At 47.1% G+C, this 20,113-nt stretch overlaps 1 protein-coding gene across 1 annotated transcript in view; it reads right to left on the bottom strand.

Annotated features, from left to right (window-relative positions):
- Window positions 1-20,113, bottom strand: part of LOC144798477 (hydroperoxide isomerase ALOXE3-like) — a 632,103-nt gene that overhangs the window by 3,410 nt on the left and 608,580 nt on the right. The window contains exons 11-12 of the mRNA XM_078669375.1: window positions 17,221-17,342; window positions 16,398-16,498 (exon numbers count right to left, since the gene is read on the bottom strand). Of these exons, the coding sequence (XP_078525501.1) occupies window positions 16,398-16,498; window positions 17,221-17,342 (223 nt within the window). The remainder of the gene's footprint in view (window positions 1-16,397; window positions 16,499-17,220; window positions 17,343-20,113) is intronic.

The raw sequence follows: 20,113 nt of genomic DNA on the forward strand, positions 1-20,113 counted from the left end.
GGCCAGGCATGTGAAGGGATCGCCATACTAATGGGGTGCTTGAGTCATTTTACATTTAAAATTGTTTTTATTTTGTTTAAAAAACCTTAAAAGAGTGCTTGAGTCAATCGAAGCTGTTGTGTCGGGTTAAGTCAAATTTGGGAAGCCGAGGCCACCCTCTGAAACCTGTATACTCAGTGTTGCTCTCGCCACACGTGGGGACTTACCTCCCCATATAAAATCCAGGAGTTTTGCATGAATATGTGCATGAATCAAAAAAGCAAGGACCAGTGGAAAGTCTGGAAAACAACTGAAGTATAAAATTCATTTTCACACTGTTGAGTCTGCCTAACCAAAAGATCTCAAGTTTCCACCAATAATATAAATCCTTAAAGAGGGTCGTGAGTTGAGGGGGTATGTTGCAAGGAGATAAATCTTTGGTCAGAGGCAGGATATATATCCATAGATAAATAATGGATAGGGTTTCCCATTGGAAACCACAGTCTCGAATTGGGCCTTGAAGACTGTTGTGGGGCTCAGCAATCTCCATATCCTTTGACTTCAGATAATTAATTTTGGAGGTGGACACCTGAGAGAAGGCCGCAAGCTCCTCCATCAACCCCAGAACAGTGATATAAGAAACAAATAATGTCATCAGCGCATAAAGCAAGATTATGTTCCACACCATCAACCACCACACCACTAATGCAAGGGTTAGCCTGAACTTTAGCCACAAATGGTTCTATTGTAAGGGCAAATATTGAAGGGGACAATGGGCATTCCTGATGGGTGCCTCATGTGAGCTGAACAGATCGGGAAAAGGAGCAATTAAGTTTAAGCTTAGTGGAAGGTTTCTGAAAGTTGTCCAGAATAAAAGTTTTCATTTTATGTCCTAGGGAGATTTTATCTAGGATCTTAGTGAGGCAGGCTTTCCCATTTTCAGAAGAAGTGTATTCTGTGACACAAACATGGTATCTGTGACCACACCAGACCTCAAAAAAGATTTAAAGACCCGCACCAAAGAATCAATCAGGAGGGCGGCATAAGATTTATAAAACTTTGCAGTATAGCTGTTGGGTAACTACAGAATGCGAGGTTTATGGCGGGACTCTATCCGTTGAGGGAATCTTCCTTTCACACAATTTTTCCTACCCGGTTGAGGTAGAGGAGCTACAATGGACGGAGCTTTTTGAGTGGGTCCGAGGGAAGATTATACTATATCAGAATATTGGAAAACTCAAATTTCGGAATTAATGCTGGAGACGTGGCTGTTCATCCACAGTTTACAACGATTCGATCCCCTCTTTTTGATCTCTATATGTATAAAGACATCAGACAATTCGAACCGCATGTCGAGGCGGTCGTCGCCATACAGTGTTCGACCTAGGATAAGGTCTTTGCTGTAGATAGTCTTCATCGAATGTTGCCTATTTTCTGCAAATTCGATTGACAAAGCTTCAATTATGAGTATTTAATGCCTTGTTAAATGAAAATGAATGTAAAAGACTTAATAAAATATGTAACATACCATCAGCGCCCTGAGGAAGGATGGTACATAAGATTCCGAAACATGTTTCGGCACAATTTTTGTGGTTGTGAATGTTTATAATGTATGTTTTGTTTTTGTTAAACTGTTTTTTTCTGATTATCAACTTTCTTCACTATTTTTGTGGTTGTTGTTTATGTATATATTATTCTGTTTTTGATGTTGTTGAGACATGTACCTCAATTTTCCATACTGCTTCGTCTATGTTGGGACTCCAATTAATTAGATTTAGATGTGAGTCATATTGAATTGTATTGATTATATGTACAAAATATTTATTGAACAATTATGGATTGTTAATTGAAAGAAATTAATATATATTTTTTGAGAATAAAACACAAAAACGTTATATAAATGTGTTGCTTTCTGTGTGGGACTGTCTTGATGTGATTAGGATTCAGGTTTTTTTTCTGCTGTATATTTTGTTGTATAGCTGTTGGGGACCAGTCCCTTACGGATGGAGAGGCGGCCAATTGTCACTTGAACCTCGTCCGGAGTAATGTCATCGCTCTGAAGGCACAACTCCTCAGATCTATTGGGGGGGCATAGGTGGTCAAGTATACTTTTTGAACCTGAGAGCCAAGCTGTTGAGCATGATATTGAGTGGAATAGTAACTATGGAAGATCTCAAGGTCTCCTCTGCCTCTAGATGGATGCGACCCTCTTCATCCACCAGCTCCCCAATATGGCTGCAAGTAGCACAAATGCATAATTTATGAGCCAGGAGTCTGTCTGGTTTATCCCCCTTCTCATAGCAGGCTTGGTTGACATACAGAAGCTTCTTAGCAGCCAATTTCATTAATAGATGTTCAAGCTTGCATCTAAGCTGCCGCTACTTCCTCAAAGGCTTGTCGAAGCTAACCTATTTATGGCGCATCATGCCTGTTGGATCTGATTCTCAAGCTTCTGTCGAAAAAGCTTGTTCACCCTTTCAAAGGCTGCAGAATGGGAAATAAGTCTGCTCTGAAAAAAAGCCTTTGTGGCATCCCACAGGGTTGCAGGTGACAGATCGCCCATATTATGTGTTCAAAAGTGTCCTTAATGCCTTCACTGAGAAGCGCCACCTCATTGAGGATCCATGAATGAGGGGATGGATCTTTGCGGAACTCGGCCAATAGTAGCCTAATTTCCTTTTTTGTCACAGGAGCCTGGGAATCAGGATCTCTGGTGTGGGCCATAGGTTGGGGCTGAGAGTCAGTATCCGCCAATCATGAGGAATAAGACCTTTGAAGTCTGTAGCGGATGGTAGAAGAACATTGAGGTTTAACCTTATGCATGCCATGGTGGGACAAACTTAATACTCCCCTCAGCCTGAAGCACTCAACCAGTTGAAGGCAGGTCCCTCGCCAGCTGTGCTACAGAAGATCAGCAGTGCCCGAGCAAAGGGCTCAAAAGGAGCAAAGGCCCAGTATGTCCAGCTAGGCACAGTGAGTCATCATCAATCAGCTTGGATGTGTACACCACCAACAGTGTTATGCCCACACAGTCACTGGCCCAAAAAGATGAGCTGCAGGGAGCAGTCTGAAGGGTGTCAGATCATCTCACTGTGAAGAATGCGCTCAGAGTAGCACACCAAAAAGTGGATGAACCCAACCCACTGAATTGCATGAGGTGATTGTAGCATCCAGTAAGATGGATGGAATAGTCAAGTTCAAGTTCAAGTTCGGGCATTTGTATAGCGCGCTACTCACCCAGAGGGTCTCAAGGCGCTTGGGGAAGGGGTTCATTATTTGTCGAATAGCCAGGTTTTCAGTTCTTTTCTGAAGGAGATGTGGTTTTGAGTAAGGCGGAGGTGTGTTGGGAGTGAGTTCCAGGTCTTGGCAGCCAGGAAGGAGAAGGACCTGCCACCCATGGTGGATTTCCGGATGCGTGGGACTGTGGCGAGGGCTTGATTGGACGATCTTAGTTGGCGGTTGGGTTTGTAGAAGGATAGTCGAGTGTTGAGGCATTCGGGTCCTATATTGTGGAGGGCTTTGTGTGCGTGGGTGAGAAGGCGGAAAGTAATTCTTTTGTTGACGGGGAGCCAATGAAGGTCTTTTAGATGTCCGGAGATATGATCTTGGCGCGGGATGTCTAATATGATTCTCGCTGACGCATTTTGAATACGCTGGAGTTTTTTCTGTAATTTTGTTGTGATTCCGGCGTAAAGTGTGTTACCATAGTCCAGTCGGCTCGTGACCAGAGCATGGGTGACAGTCTTTCTTGTCTGGAGTGGGATCCAACGGAAGATCTTTTTGAGAATGCGAAGGACATTGAAGCAGGAGGACGAGACGGCGTTGACTTGTCTGGACATCGAGAGAGAGGAGTCCAAGATGAAGCCCAAGTTGCGTGCGTGGTCTGTGGGTGTGGGTGCTGTGCCCAGAGCGGAAGGCCACCAAGAGTCGTCCCAAGCTGAGGGGGAGGATCCTAGGATGAGCACCTCGGTTTTGTCTGAGTTGAGTTTTAGGCGGCTCTGTTTCATCCATTCGGCTACTTCTTTCATGCCTTCGTGAAGGTTGGATTTGGCTGTGTTGGGGTCATTGGTGAGGGAAAGGATTAGCTGGGTGTCGTCGGCGTAAGAGATGATGTTGAGGTTGTGTTGACGCGCGATGGAGGCGAGAGGACTCATGTAGACGTTGAAGAGGGTGGGACTGAGTGAGGAACCTTGTGGTACGCCGCAGATGACTTCGGTGGCCTCTGAGTAGAATGGGGGAAGTCGGACTCTTTGAGTTCTCCCAGCGAGGAATGAGGTGATCCAGTCCAAGGCTTTTCCTTGAATGCCGATGTTGCTGAGTCATTGTATAAGGGTGCTGTGGCAGACTGTGTCGAAAGCGGCGGAAAGGTCATGTAGGATGAGGGCCACTGTTTCACCGTTGTCCAGGAGTGATCGGATGTCGTCGGTCGCTGCAATGAGGGCTGTTTCGGTGCTGTGTTTGGCTCGAAACCCGGATTGAGATGGATCAAGGGAGTTGTTGGATTCAAGGAAGGCAGCGAGTTGGCTGTTGACGGCTTTCTCGATGACTTTGGCCGGGAATGGGAGGAGGGATATGGGTCGGTAGTTTTTCAGTTCTGAGGGGTCTGCTGTGGGTTTTTTTTCAGAAGGGCGCTGAGTTCGGCGTGTTTCCAGCTTTCTGGAAAGGTGGCAGAGTTGAAAGAGCAGTTGATGACATCGCGGAGTTGGGGTGCGATTATGGAGTCAGCTTTGTTGAAGATGTGGTGGGGACAGGGGTCAGAAGGCGAGCTAGAGTGTATTGAGTTCATGAGGCGGATGGTGTCTTCAGTGGTGATTGTGTTCCAGGCACTGAGGTTGTTAGTAGGGGGAGTAGGGTCTGGAGGGGGTGGGGCGTGTTGATCGCTGGGAGAGTTCTTGAAGCTGTTGTGGATGTCAGCAATTTTGTTGTAGAAGAAGGAGGATAGCGCGTCGCAGAGGTCTTGGGAGGGAGTGATGTTGTTGGATGCTGCGGTGGGGTTGGTGAATTCTTTGACGATATTGAAGAGTTCCTTGCTGTTATGGGTGTTATTGTCGAGACGATCCTTGAATGCTGATTTCTTGGCGGAACGAATCAGTTGGTGGTGTTTGCGGGTGGCTGCCTTGAGGGTGGACATGTTGTCGGTGGTTTGGTTATTTCTCCAAGTTTTCTCCAGGGTGCGGCATAGCTTCTTGGAATTTTTAAGGTCATCATTGAACCAGGGAGCCTTTTTGCTGGTTGATTTGATCTGGTGCTTTTTCAAGGGCGCTAATTCGTCAGCGCTGTGGGTGATCCATTGCTTGAGATTGGTTGCCGCTTGGTTTGGGTCCGATGAGAGGGTGGGGGGGTTTTGGTTGAGTGATGTTAGGATTTGTTCGGAGGTGATTTTGTTCCAGTTTCTTCGGGGAATTGGTTGTGGGCTGATGTGGGTCAGGGTGGTTTTGTAGCTGAAATGAACACAGCTGTGGTCCGTCCAGTGGAGAGCTGTGGTGCGATCGAAGGAGATGTGTTTGCTGGAGGTGAAGATAGGGTCGAGCGTGTGTCTGGCTACATGGGTGGGGGTGTCAACAAGTTGTTTGAGTCCGAGGTTGGCCAGGTTTTCCAGAAGGGTGGTGGTGTTGTTGTCGAGTATATTTTCAAGGTGATAGTTGAGGTCTCCTAGAAGAATGTAGTTTTCGGAGGCGAGGGCGTGCCGGCATATGAAGTCCGAGATGTCATCGCTGAATTGGGTGCGGGATCCTGGAGGCCTGTAAATGAGGGTGCCTCTAAGGGTGGTTCTGGGGTCGGTGTGGATCTGAAAGTGGAGATGTTCGGCGGTTGTGAGATTGTCGTCGGGACTGGTTGTGATTTTGATGGTGTTTTTGTGGACGATGGCGAGGCCTCCTCCTGTTTGATCGGTGCGGTCTTTTCGAATAATCTTGTAGGCGTCCGGTATGGCTATGGCGATGTCGGGAGCAGAAGATGTGTTCATGCATGTTTCAGTAAGGAAGGCGATGTCAGGTGACGCAGAGTCCAATAGGTCCCAGAGTTCTGTTGCATGTCTGTGGATCGATCGGGTGTTCAGTAGGATGCATTTCAGGCCGTTGGGTTCGGAGCTGTGTGTGGAGGACGTGGGTTTGGTGAGGGTCCTGGAACAGTTGAGCTTGCAGGAGAGGCAGGCGAATGGGCCGTGGGTGCGTCCTGGGGTGGCTTCGCAGCAGTGTGGTGCGCGTCCGGGGTTGAGGGCGAGGAGAGTAGCGGCATCATATGTGATTCTAGGGGGTTGGGTGCGGCGAGGACCAGGGGGTCTGGCGCTGGGCGCGGTCCAGGCGCAGACGGGCGTAGACGGGCTTACCTTTGGCGCACCTTCGGCGCAACTAGGGCGCGACCGCTGCGCGTGAACGCTGCGCGTAGGGATATCGGTCATATATGGATAGTGGAGGGGGAGGGGCGAGGGCGGAGCAGCTGGGAGGCGGGAGGCGGGGTGGATATCCGGGGAGGGAAGGCTAAACAACAACAACAAGAGACTAAACAAGATGGCAGTCGGCCAAATCCAATGCAGAGATGGGGGCACAAAGTATTAATGACACGCTCAAACTAACAAACAAATTCGGGCACAGACAATCAAAACAAATTATTGAGAGGCAAGGCAATTCAGACAAAGCTCAGCGTTTCAGCACGTTATGGAGGCTAGCGCTGTGTAATTATGCTAATTGGTGCAAGTGGGACAAGCGCTACGTTGCGAAACAAACTGCGCAGCTACTGAGGTGTTGGAGCGCTATGGGGGTGATTCATTAAAGATGAAATCGGGCGCTATGGGAGTAAGTGATTAAGATCCGGTGCAGCTCAGAACAAATCAGGGCGGGGAATAATAATTAATTAATATCGGCCACTATGCAGGTCAATGGTTGAGATCGGGCGCTGTGGGAGAAATAAAAGCAATCGGGTGCAGCTCAGAGCAGCTCAGGGCAGGTTACAATACCGCACTTAGGTCGGGGAGGCAGCTTGAGGTGGAGCGACCGCGTCTGACGAGTCAGGACGGTCACAATTAAATGCATTGGAAATAATTGGAAAAATAATTGTAATGTATATATATTTTTTTATGTATGACCTACAGCCTTGAGAAAGCCCATATGGGGCGAAACGCCCGCCGGCTGTGAAGAACCTGTTTTTAAAAAGAAATAACAATTGATTTGTGTCTACACTACGTGTTTCCTTTGGATTAAGAAATCGTATTTTGGCGTGCGAATTGCACATGGATAAAAGAAACTATTGATGATGTGCACTGATGTGATTCAATTTTTTCATGGATGTGACATTCTATACCACCTTTGGTGGGCGGATTGTCCATGGTTAATGCTTTAGGAGGATAAGCATTTTCATATCATAGTTGCACTCAAAAATTGGTGTATGTTCGTAAATATTGTTCTTGGATAACAAGGAGACAAATGCTGATGTGCAGATCGAATATAGCAATCCTTCCTTCTTTTTGTAAATGTATTATGCCCACACAGTCACTGGCCCAAAGAGATGATCTGCAGGGAGCAGTCTGAATGGTGTCAGATCATCTCACTGTGAAAAATGCGCTCAGAGTAGCACACCAAAAAGTGGATGAACCCAACCCAGAGTTCAGTATGGTGTACATCATAGGCCTCGTTGAAAGCACAATCCATAACCCACTCAACCTCTCATAGATGGGGGGTCGCAGTCCCAAGCGCATCACAGGGCCCATCCTCACAAATAAGTACTATTCCCCCTATGTACTTCCCCAGTCAGGCCTCAGTGCCAAACCTGTCATAGCCTCTGTGTATCACAGGCCCAAGTCAATCATAAAGCCTAATCTTGGGAGGGAGCCGTTTTCAAGTAATCTCGTCAGAATCAAGGGATAGACGGCAAAGGCAGGGGCCAGTGCGCCCCTGTCATGCTCTCTCTGGCATCCATGAACAAACTGTCTGCTGAGTAAGGCATGTGTGAATAACTTATAACATACAAGGAAGAAATAGCTATTATGCTAAAATAGCTATGCTGTAGACTAGGAGATTGCTGCTATGATGTTTGATAGCAGAGACTTTGCAAGGTCATTGACTGTAATTATGGACTCAGTGCTTTAGTGCATGCACTATCTGATTGTGTAAAGTTCATTGTTTCACTTCTCAAATGCAGTAGAATAATGCATCACAGTTTCCTCAGTTCTGCACGTTAGGAAGATAAATTGCGCTTTTTGTTATGTTATTATTCTCTCTTTTAAGTTGTACCCCATGCGTGATGTGCAGACGTTGCGGCCGCCATAGTCCTATAAAGACGACCACACCCTGCCTGAGTGAGGATTATTGCTGTCGTAAGCAGCTGGGTAGTGCCTATATAGGCAACCCTTCCCAACCTTGCAGAACTCAGCATGCTATTGGAAAAAATAATGACGCAACACAATTTTGCTGGGAAAAGTTTGCTGCGGGTTTATTCCATACAAAGTACGCCAATGTGGTGAGTTAAGTTACGGGCGATCCAAGGGCAGGAAGCAGTGACTGACCTAAACTGCCCTGCCCGCCTTAAGAGCCAAATTGCACTGTGGCCAACCCAATCGGTGCTACCAGTTATGAGGGGATTCCCCCCTTGAATACCGTGAACCACAGGTCCACCCCTTTACTCAAGCCCCCAGTTGTTCAGGCTTACAACTACCCAAAGGACCAACGGGGCACCAACGATTTTCTTCCAGGGACCTGCCATAAAGACTCCTGGAGTTCGGCCCAGGCACCCCTATTGTGCTCCTGAAGAGATACCTTTCTGTACCCTTCCACCTCCAGATCTCCCTGCAGCTGCGCCTGCAACACAAATGACAACATTAAACAGTCCTACCTAGATGTGATCTCCAGCCGACAGGCCGGGTATGCCGTAGGGTGGGAGACGGCAAGTCCCGAGCTAAAGAGGTCGCCAGATGGACGGGGGCAGGAATCAGTACCCGAACCCTGCAATCCATGTGCTGGAAATCATGTAACATGCATGCCAGACTTTGGGACTCCTCCCAAGGGTCCCCTTGCCTCGATGGGGGTGGTAGTGTGCCTAATGAGGCACTAAGGTGGCCGCCCTTTTTAGGTGGCCCACAGGGCCGAACTGGCCATAGCGGGCACCGGGCACTCCCCCGGTGCGCCGTACGGGTGGGGGCCGGTTTTGGGCCCCTGGGGCCGTTTTTGTTACAGTGCAAAATCGTCCCTGTACCAAAATCGGCCGAAAACCGGCCCCGGCAAAGAGCTTGGTGGCACCTCCACCCCTCCCCCCTCGAGTGGGGAGGGGGGGCGGCCAAGCACTTAGTTAGGGCCGGTTGTGGTTCCCAGTCTGGTCCTGGTGGCCCACTGCGTGAGCCATGGGCAGCCTCTTGGTGCCTATATAGGCAACCCCCCCACCCTTGCAGAACTCAGCATGCAATTGGAATAAATAATCACACAGCACAATTTTGTCCAAAAAGGTTTACTGCAGGTTTACAAAGTATGCCAATGTGGTGAGTTAACTTACAGGCGATCCAAGGACAGGCAGTGGTGACTGACCTAAAGTGCACTGCCTGCCTGAAGAGCCAAATTGCACCGTGGCCAACCCAATCGGTGCTACCAGCTATGAGGGGATTCTCCCTGTGAATACCATGAACCACAGGTCCACCACTTTACTCATGCCCTTTTAAGGGCAGAGCTTTGCAAGGCAAGCCCCCAGTTGTTCAGGCTTACAACGCCAAAGGACTAGCGGGGCACCGACGATTTTCCTCCAGGGACCTGCCTTAAAGACTCATGGGGTTTGGCCCAGGCACCCCTCTTGTGCCCCTGAAGAGGTACCCTTCTATACTCTTCCACCTCCATATTGCCCTGTAACTCCGCCAATGCTCTGAATTTGGCCACTGTCACCACCAGAGCCCCCCCACCAAGGCTGTCAGTTTACTTCACTTGCATCCAGCTGTTTTCAGCGGTTCTCCAATATCTAATAAGAACCGATCAATGCCCACCTTAGACAGGTGCACCCCGTCCTCTTAAAAATACCCTTTGGTGTTGGCATGTATTAGCCCGTGTCTGATGAAGCCAAACCCCTCTGCTCCGCGAACTTGCGTATGGCACGGTTTACCCTTCTTCGGCAATGTTCTATAGCCTCTCCGACTTGGCACCCTGCCAGACGCTAGGCGGGACTATCTCTAACCACCATAGCTCACATTGACCAATGTATTTGCTGGTTTCACCCATATCAGCCTTCATTGCCTGTAACAATGCCCCTCTTCCCATAACCATGAGGTTGTTGCCTCCAAGGTGGATGGCCAAAATGTTTGGGGGCCCTCCTCACCCAGCTAGTCTCTCGCGCAGTTTGTTGAGCAAGCTGTGCCATCACATGCTGGGGTACCCCAGACAGTCTATCTGTGTCTGGGACAATCCATGCGTCCAAGTCCTGTTTTCTGCCCATTACGCCAACCCGGTGATGTACATGTGGGCGATCACCCACACCTTGAACCCTGGTGAAAATAAAGGGATGCAAATTTTCACAAGCTATTTAATGTTTACACATTACACACATCAAACTCGAGTAGACTGTTTCACCTTGCCATCCCCTTTGTCCCGTTAAAACCATCATGGGTGAATGTAGCTCTCATAAAAGCATGAGTCCGAAGTCCCAACTTTTTAATGTGCTCAGCTGGGAGACCAATCTTGAAAGCCGATGTGGCCGCTCCAACGTAATGAATGGCTAGAAAATTGCTTCCCTGGGTGAGTTTGCCCTGATGACACCAGGCAAGACCTCATAATCCGGTCCACCTGGACTTTTGTGAGGGGCACTAGGTCTGCATGAATTATGAACTACCCTGCTTACCTAGGATGGATGGCTAAATAATTGCTGACCGGCCCAACTGGGCAGTACCCTCTTTCCCCCAAGGGCTGTAACACTACTTTTTTCCCTTGCCCCCCCGCCCAGTCAGTTTTGGATCTTCTGATGTGCATTCTTAGAGAGTTACTTATCAACAGGATAAAGTGTCCCCTGACCCATCCTTTTTCAACCTAGCTACGCGTTCACTGATTCTGAAGGCCCCAAAAAATGCAAGGCTGAATGCAGCCGCAAAGAGACTGGCCTTGAAAGGTGAATATGTGGCCTTATGAATAGCATCCATCATGCCCTGCAATGTGTGGAATTCAATTAGTGACCTGGTGAGAGGAAATGTTCACCCAGTTTCTTTAATCGCTTTTCCACCCAAGAATATGCCAGAGTAGTGCAGGGAGAGGTAGTCTCTGCTCTTGCTCGCCACTATTCCTCCCGGAAACTGAGCCACTGAAAACGAGAGAGAGCGTCAATGGCCATGTTTTTGACTTCTTGAATGCGCCTCACCCGTAAATCGACATTGTTGTGCAGACAAGCCCTCACTAGCTGCCTTAGTAAGCAAAGTACTAGAGGGCACTTTGCTGCCTGCCCATCGATGGCCTGCACCACTGCCATGTTGTCTGACCAAAGCAGAACTCTCTTTGATGCTAAAGCCTCAGGGCATAAGTGAAGGGCTGTCACTATGGGAAACATTTCCAGTACCATGCCATTTGCAGTGATTTTCTTTCTCCTCCAAGCATTCAGCCATTTCTCAGCACACCACTCATTTCCCATTATGGCGCCAAAGCCCTCCCAGCCTGATGTGTCCGTAAATAAGCACAGTTCAGGGCTGCCTGTCCATGGTGATTTCCATATCACAATGCCATTGAAATCCACCAAGAATTCTGCCCAAATTTTGAGGTCATCTTTCAAACCTTTGCTCAGACTGACCATGTGGTGTTTCTTCTTTACTTTGGCTGTGGCTCTGGCTAGCCTTCTAGAAAAAACTCTGCCCACTGGGACTACCCTGGTTGCGAAATGTAGTTTGCCTAAGATGCTCTGAATTACACCTAAGGATGCCTTGTCATTTTCCAGGATGGCCTGGATATCCTGGTATCATTTTTTAACCTTCCCTGCCGGACGTCTTGACACTCCCTCAACCGTCTCCAGCTAGATGCCCAGGAAAGTGAGTACCTGCGCTGGACCCTCTGTCTTACCTGGCACCAAGGGGGCTCGTAGGTGATCCGTCAGCGCTTGGAAGCACTGTAGTGCTTCACTGCAATCCTGTGTCCCCACTTCTCCAAAGAATAGGAAGTCAACTAAGTAATAACTCACCCCTTCTACGCCATGGAACCATGTGAGTGCCCATTGCAGAAAACAGCTGAATACCGCGAAGTAAGAGCAGGATTTAGCGCTGCCCATCAGTATACACTTGTCAGAGTAAAACTGTCCCTGTCACTTGAAACCCTGCATGTGATGACTCTCTGGGTGAAACAGCAACAAGCGGATAGCTGATTCAATGTCCACATTTGCTAACCAGGCCCCTTTCCCCGCTCTCCTCACCATGTACACTGCCACGTCAAAAGAGCAGTAGGAGACTGAACAGGTTCCTTACCCCACCCAGTGGTTCACTGAATTGCCTTTGGGGTGTGACAAATGGTGGATCAATATGAAACTCCCTGGCTATTGTTTAGGGACCACTCCCAAGGAAAAAACCACAACGTTATCAAGTGAGGGATAAGAGAAAGGCGCAGCACACCTTCCAAAAGCTGCTTCCTTTGTAAACTTCTCCTGTACTACCTTTGGGAATTTTTTAGCTGACCTGAGGTTGTCCGCATCCTTGCATCCCAGAGGGCCTAGATAAGGGTTTCTGAGACCTTCAATAAAGCCATTGGCGAAGAGCAAGCCGTCCTTAATATTGTGGTAAGCCCTGAGCAAAGGGAGGAGGTTGTCCAAAGTTAGCAGCAAGGAGCCCTTAGCCACACTGCCACTATCTGGGCAGGCTGACCGGGAGGTAGGCTGGTCTTAGGCCAGAGCTGTCAGCCACTGGTGTGCTGAAGGTGGGGCGGCATGGGCTGGGTGATTCAGCTTCCTGATGCTGGCTAACTGTCCTGTCTGGTTGTGTATGTGGACGGGGTCTCCCGCTTGATGCTGCAGGCCGCTGCTGTGGAGGAGACCCACACTTGTTGCAACTGTGGGTAAAGTTGCACGCCTTCCCCCAAGAGCAGGACTGTGTATTGAACAGCCTGAAAGTGCCGACGTTGAACTGTTTCCCACCCTTCCTCTGGCCAGCACCTCCCTTCGCACCTCGAAAGGGCTGCTTGAAGAAGCACCTCCCTGTCAGGCCCTGTGCTTTGAAAGGTGCCGGCCCATTCTGGTTTTTGCTAAATGCATCATTTTGATGTGGGGTGAACTTACCCATATGCTCCATCCAAAGCTGGACTTCCTTCTGATCCCAACCTAGCTCCGGACACATGGCCATCTTCTTCCTAAACTCTCTGTCGTAGTTGTACCACCCAATGCCACCCGACTTTATGGCCTCATTATGGATAGAATGGTAACACTTAAAAAGCCAGGGACCTGATCTGGATATTTCTCCATTACTACAGCTGAGAGTATGGAGAAAGACTCTAATCAGTTCTCGGTGATCTTCTCAGGCCATGCCTGGTATTGCTTTTTTATCATCATCTTTTCCTCCCATCTTCCTCCTGTTTAAACCATCCAACCTGTGCATAAAGAGTGAAAATCTGTCTACAAATGCCTGCCTCCAGATCCCCTCGATGGCCACCAATGGCACCTGCCATGCCAAAGAGCATTTGCCCGATACTAAGGGGGCAACTGTAACCAACGGCAGCCACTCTGCCATCATGGAAGTTGCTTTAGCTGCCTCATTCACATGGTGCTGGGCCGGACATCTTGGGAATAGATCAGTGGGTCCAGTATCACACATTGCGGGCTGGGCTATAGAGTGCCTGCTGGGAGGACAGGGGTAGTGGGTACTTGTTTGGGTTGACCAATTGATGCTGGGGAGCTGCTGCTTGGTGTTACTAGTGGCCTGGGCCTATGCGGATAAATGTTTTGTTATGTAAATTGTAATGTAATGATTTTGGTGGGGGGGTGGCGACTGGACTCCGTATGCTTGGCACTGGCATGCTTGCCCCATACCGTTGCCATTGCATGGGCCACTCCTCCCAATGAAGCTGTGTCCACGCACGTTTGAGCTGTGGTCTTGGGTTAACAAAACTGGTTTTGAATTCCTCCATAATGCTCAACATGGAGTCCATCAGCTTACTCATTTTGTCAATGTTTTCACTGCTAGCTGAGGTTGTGTCCACGGTGCTTGCCGAGACAGCCACGGTCTCTGCTTCGAGCTGCAGCGCTGTCGCTCTAACTTTTGGTGCAGGTGCCACTGCAGGGAATTCCTGGCCCCTTTCAGCTGGCCTGTCTGGAATGTCAATATAACCCCAGAGTATTCTGGATCTCGCATGTGGAGTATGCCCCGGGCACACTCCAGTCCTTTTGCCTTCGCAATTTCCATCAAACGCATCCAAACTGCATTCTGCGACATGCTAGGCTGGGAGTCACTGACAGTGGTCATCTGCGCAAACAGAGGTGGTGATCCCTGTCTATCCATGCCCTTGCCCTGGAGCACTAGAAACCCCTTAGCAGGTCCTGCAAGGATTGAGAAACGTGATAGAGGTTGGTCCCTGCATCCCAAATCGACAGCTGATCCGAGCAGATCCGGTATGCTTATGTTGCCTCAGGGTTTGTTCCTTGTGGCCCCAACTTTGCCATACTTACTTTCTCACTTTGTTTCAATACAAATGATGACCTGATGAAGCATAGTCTGATGAGTCTGAGGTATAAGATATAAACACTGGTTATCATTCTACACCAAGCTAGCATGCACTACTCCAGGACCCAACGCCTGGGTCCACCCCCCCGAGGCTTCAAACCCCAATGCCAATGCCTTACCTGGAGCACTTTAGACCCCAGTTTTGCCCTTTGCGTGGTTGAACCCGCACCCTAGCCATTTACAGAGATTGAACTTACCAGTCACGCTACTCCTAAAATTATGCATGAAGACCCCACACTAGCAAGCCGGTGAGCCCAACCATAAAACCACCCCCCAAGGGCTGGCTCGACCCCTGGGAATACCTTCTGGGTGGATGACATGCAGACAGGACTTGCCAGGAGGAGCTGGTGTAAATCTTTCCCAGAGCCTTATACCATAACGCCTCCCAGTGGACTATTCTCGTCTATCTTGGTGAGTGTCCCGAGAGGCCAGGGAGGGGGACATGTAATTAAAATTAGGAGCTCAGAATTGTTGCCACCCCTGTATCCCAACACCGAGTGACTGTGCCGCTCTCTTGTAGCCCATGTGCTTGCAACAGCTGCAGAACTGTGGCGGGGGGCAAACTGTCCCATCTACAAGAGACTGGGGACACCAAGAAGAAAAAAGGGGGGAACAGCCAACTCACGGCCAAATCTCCTGACTCAACCAGAGTTCCTGCCCGACAATGCGCAGATACATATATTATGCTTCCTGAGATTCTTTCAATGTGGAACATTGCTATTGTTCTTCTATAAGATAAAGCAATGCCTTTCATATACAGAAAATATATAGACAAGAGCATGCCTTTCGTCTTACAGGTAACCAAATACTACAGGTCAAATGCATATGTGCCAAATAGAATGCTGTAATTGGGGTTTAGAATACATTTGCTCACCTGCTGGATCATCTGTTTTAGGTCTCCCTCCCCACTGTACGCTTCATAATACCCTTCCCCTCATTTGGCCATTCTGATCACCTTTGTTTTAGAAATCAGAGTCAGAACTGCCAGAAGGTGGGCCTCTGGAGGGTACTGCTCCTGAGGAACATATCTTGCCTTGACAGTCCCCCAGCCAGTCCCCCATCCAGCCCCCGTAAACTCCATGGTGGTTGCAGTGCTCCGGGCCTGGGCCCGGCACGGCCCCTGGGCCACCGCAGGCATGTTGGTGCATGAGCCATGTACAAAGGGGATCTGACCCACAGGCAGCACAGTGGGTGGGCACAGAGGGAAATCACCCCCACCAGTGCTCCTGACTCACATAGATGGTGGTTAATGGTGGGCCACCAACACAGTCGTCTGTCACCAGTGGAGGCCTCCACTCAGATCAAATCAGACCACTCGCCTCTCCAGGTCACTCATAAGATGGCCACTGTCACTCCTCTCCCCAGACCGACCAGCCTTCCTGCACCATCTCACCAGGTCAGGGGAAGGTCTGCACACTCATCACCAGGATTTCTGCCCAGGAAGAAATTGCTGAGGAACAACCTCAATGCCAATAACGGGTCATGACGGGGAGATTGGGGGCTCGATGTGAGGAACTCAGGAGAGAAGTACCTTGCAGGGTCACAACTCTGGCCACGCCCCCTACTGATATTCTTGTACTGTTGTTTGTATGTATGCGATATTTATATATCGAAGACCGAGTCTAGAGACAGTAAAGTATCAATACCTGGCAATTGCTTGTCGTCGTGAACACCTTTTTAAGATGTATATCTTACAGATGAGTTTTCTACACACTTATGTTCCGTTAGTTACTTTTTCCACCACTTACAGTACTAGAGACATATTTACAATTACCTGCCCACTGTTGACAGCAGCATGCTGAGCGGAACTTGTGAAAATCACCATAGTCAGATACTTGATCAATTCAGCACGGGTCTGTAGAGAAGATGGCACTCCTGAAAGAATACCGGAAAAAATGTTATGAAGACATACGACACATTTAACTGTGTCAGATCCTGAGCCTCAAGGCCATCGATAGGTAGGCCTGCAGTTGTTTGGTTGAAATGATGTCTGCAGGATATTTATTTTTGGCAAATTAACTACATAGTTCCAATAAGCTGCCACAATCCAATGTCATTGACAGCATTGTTGAAAGTGCTTTCTGAATTCTAGTACACTGAAACATGGTACAGAATTATAGATAAGATTGAGTTATAAAAGCAAAATTTGCATTTTAACAGCATTAAAAAAATTAAGCATACAGAAAATGAATTCCATCCGTCTTAGAAGCTTTTAATTTCTTAACTTTGGAAGACACTTCAATCATGAAAATTCTTTAAACTTTTGGTTTCGCAATCCGTATCAAAGCTTATTGCTTAGGATATCAAGCAATCAAGGATATTGAGGAGAGGTGTGGCGAAGCAGCCAGAGGGGGCTGACTCCAGAGCGTGGGTCTCCAAGTTCGATCCCAGCACTTACAACAGCTCAGCTCAGCCTCATGTGACTCTAGGCAATATCTCACTTTATCTCCCAGATGGCCCCCAGTGCCTTGAGACCCTTAGGAGTCATTAGTTTGTACTTTACAAATAACGGATTATTATTAAGCCATAATCAGTGAGAAGAATGTGAATGGGGAGGACAAACAAAAACACTTGGCAATAAGTTCAAGCAATCATACCAGAGGATTGCCTTTCCAGGAAGCCTTCTTTGAAGATCTCCCTCACCCATGCTTGAAGCTCTTGGTCCTTCTGGATGCTCTTGTCACCCTTATAGTAGAAGTCCACAATTCCAGACACATAGCTAAGAGCAAGATAAAATAGAATAAAGTCAATGGGTACAAGACCACATGGAACACTTCCAAATCAAGAGAGATCAAGCTCTACTCCTTAATACAGAGGAAGTAAATGTTGTTCATCGAACATTTATTTAGTGTGTCAACTGTATAACAATAATTCAACGTATGTCTCCTACTGAGATTACGTCTGTTAGGTTCATCAGACAACCATATCTGATTGCCTTTACAAAAAGTTTTTTGTTTTTTTAATACAGTCTGTTTTCCTCCAATGAATCATGGCTACATTTAAAAGTAAGTTGTTTTTTGTGTGAAAAGTTAAAAAGTTGGCAGTGGTTCCCATGGACCACCGCTTGTTCTTGAACAAGCCTTCTTTTAAATTCGCAAAGGAGAGTGAGATCCTGCTTGCCCCTTTCCCCTTTGTGAATGACTCCCCACCTCAAGTCAGAAGTCTTCAGTTTTAAATTGTGTTGCAACTGGATTTCAGTCATCTCATACCGACTGAGTATTTAAAAGGGACTTCTACAATACACACCTTCCGAACAGTGAATCAGTATGAGTTTGAAATCCTATTTTAGAAGTCAATAAAAGTTTAATGACTCCTAAAATGTTACTGAACTCGGGTTCAGAGTATTTGCGATTGTAAAATAGGTTTGTAAATCGTGCCCCAATTTCCCAGTGGTGTGCATGCTCATCACACCTCCATTCATTCAATAAAGCAGTGTTAATGTGGATTCTCTACATGTATACTCGATGGAGAGCAGACACTTAGTGCAATATGTACGAAGCCATTTTGCATTTCCAAATGGTGTGAACCGCTATTTCAGCCCGTTAGGAAGTGCAAAATGGCTTAACTGTATGTATGAAAGCCATTTTTGATGGTCCAAGGTGAGAATTCCATCATGTAGAAATCGCGTTGTTTGCATTTTGAAATTGGAACTCACAAATTGGTATTACCAAATAGTGAGTCGCCAACACTACATACAAAGGATTTTCTAATTGTGATCGGTCGCAAAATGGCCATTTAGGAAATGCAAATACCATCAATGTGTAACAGGTGGTAATGAGGTGCAAAGGGTAAAAAGTCGTCACCCAAATGCATCTGGCTCTACCAGAATGGCAGGTCTGTATGTCTTGGCAAGTAGGATGAGGATTTTTCGATGGTAGGCAGAGATGGAGGAGGAGAAAGGAGAGGTTATTAAGGCTCAGGGGCCCCTTGTTTGAGCAGAATGAGGAGGAGATTTATGACAAGTATAGACTGAGTAGGGAGGCAATTTTGCATTTAGTTTCTAAGTTACATCCTCATCAACAAACCCCAACAGTTACAAGCAAATCAATCCCACCACCTGTACAAATAATGTGCTGTCTACTCCTTTTAGCTTCTGGCAGTTACCAGTGATTTATAGCAGTGGCAAGAGGAGTATCACTAAGTGCATTTTCTAGGTTCTTTAATAGGTTTATGAACATCGTGATTGGCAAAGTGAACCATATGTTTTTTTTCAAACACTCACTGCTTTATCGGGTAGCACTGTTTCCAAACATTATTGGTTTGTTGATGGCACACATGTTGCAATATGTCCACCACTCTGCAAATGAATGTATTTATAGAAACAGCAAAATGACCCGTTCACTCAATGTACAGATTATGTGTGAGGTCTCATGCTTCATAACTGACCTTGTAGCCAGATTCCTTGGCAGCACGCATGACTACTTTATGTTAAACAACAGTTGAATAAATAACCGTCTCATACTGAGAATTTGGTGATGGTTTTCTTAGTTAGTAAGAGGACTGCAAAGTCAACTCATACAGTGTTTAAAAGTATATTTGGTAAAATTAATCAAATTATTTCTCCTTCTCAAACTATTTAAAGATACAGTACATATGCCTTGGCCCTTGGAAACTGACACCATACTTTCATTCAAGGCCCAGAAGTGAAAGACAGTACAACAGGGCATATAAAAGCAAGTGATCAATAATTGAACAGACTTTTGGAATTCTCAAATCATGTTTTACATGCCTACACATGAATGGTGAAGCACTAACTCTACAGACCGGAGACCTGATGCAAAAACATTACCACATGTACCATTCTTCACAACATAGCCATGAGGAAGAAATCTTCACAATATCAACATAGAGCCAGAATCAGACTAAGATGAAGGGACACAATCCGCAGAGGGTCAATGACAACGCAACTTTTTTATGTAAGAATGATGACTGCATCTAAGAAGTAGCCAACACACATAATGGTAAGGTTTTTACATGACTGAAATAGTACCTTTTATTCATGTTGTAACAATGTATTGTTATTGTGTATCATCAACTGTATCTTTATAGAATGTAATTGTTTAAAACAAGGCAACAACGTTTGGAAACAGAAACATAACACACTAGTATAATACATCAGAGTTTATACAAAAGCCACATTTTACAACTTGTGGTGTTAGTCACCTCAGCAGGGCTTGGCTGTGGAGTTTATTTATTTAAGGAGTTTTATATAGAGCTAGCATGACAGGAGGGTATCGGAGCGCTTCACAACAGTTTTTGAGCAAGATCCATACAATAAGCAGTATTCTAACATATAGGTTTGGTAGTCCAAGTGTGCTGAGCAGCAATAAGGTAGTACGTGAGTCCTGGGAAAACCTCTTAGTGTGCATGTTGTCTAGGGGTTGATACAATAAAGCAGGGTTCAACAAAATAGGTTCAGAAATCCAAGTGTGCTGAGCAGCAATGAGGTCGTCCGTGAGTCTTGAGATAACCTCATAGAGAGCACGTTGT

Source organism: Lissotriton helveticus, chromosome 12 (genome assembly GCF_964261635.1).
Source record: "Lissotriton helveticus chromosome 12, aLisHel1.1, whole genome shotgun sequence".
Lineage (NCBI taxonomy): Eukaryota > Metazoa > Chordata > Amphibia > Caudata > Salamandridae > Lissotriton > Lissotriton helveticus.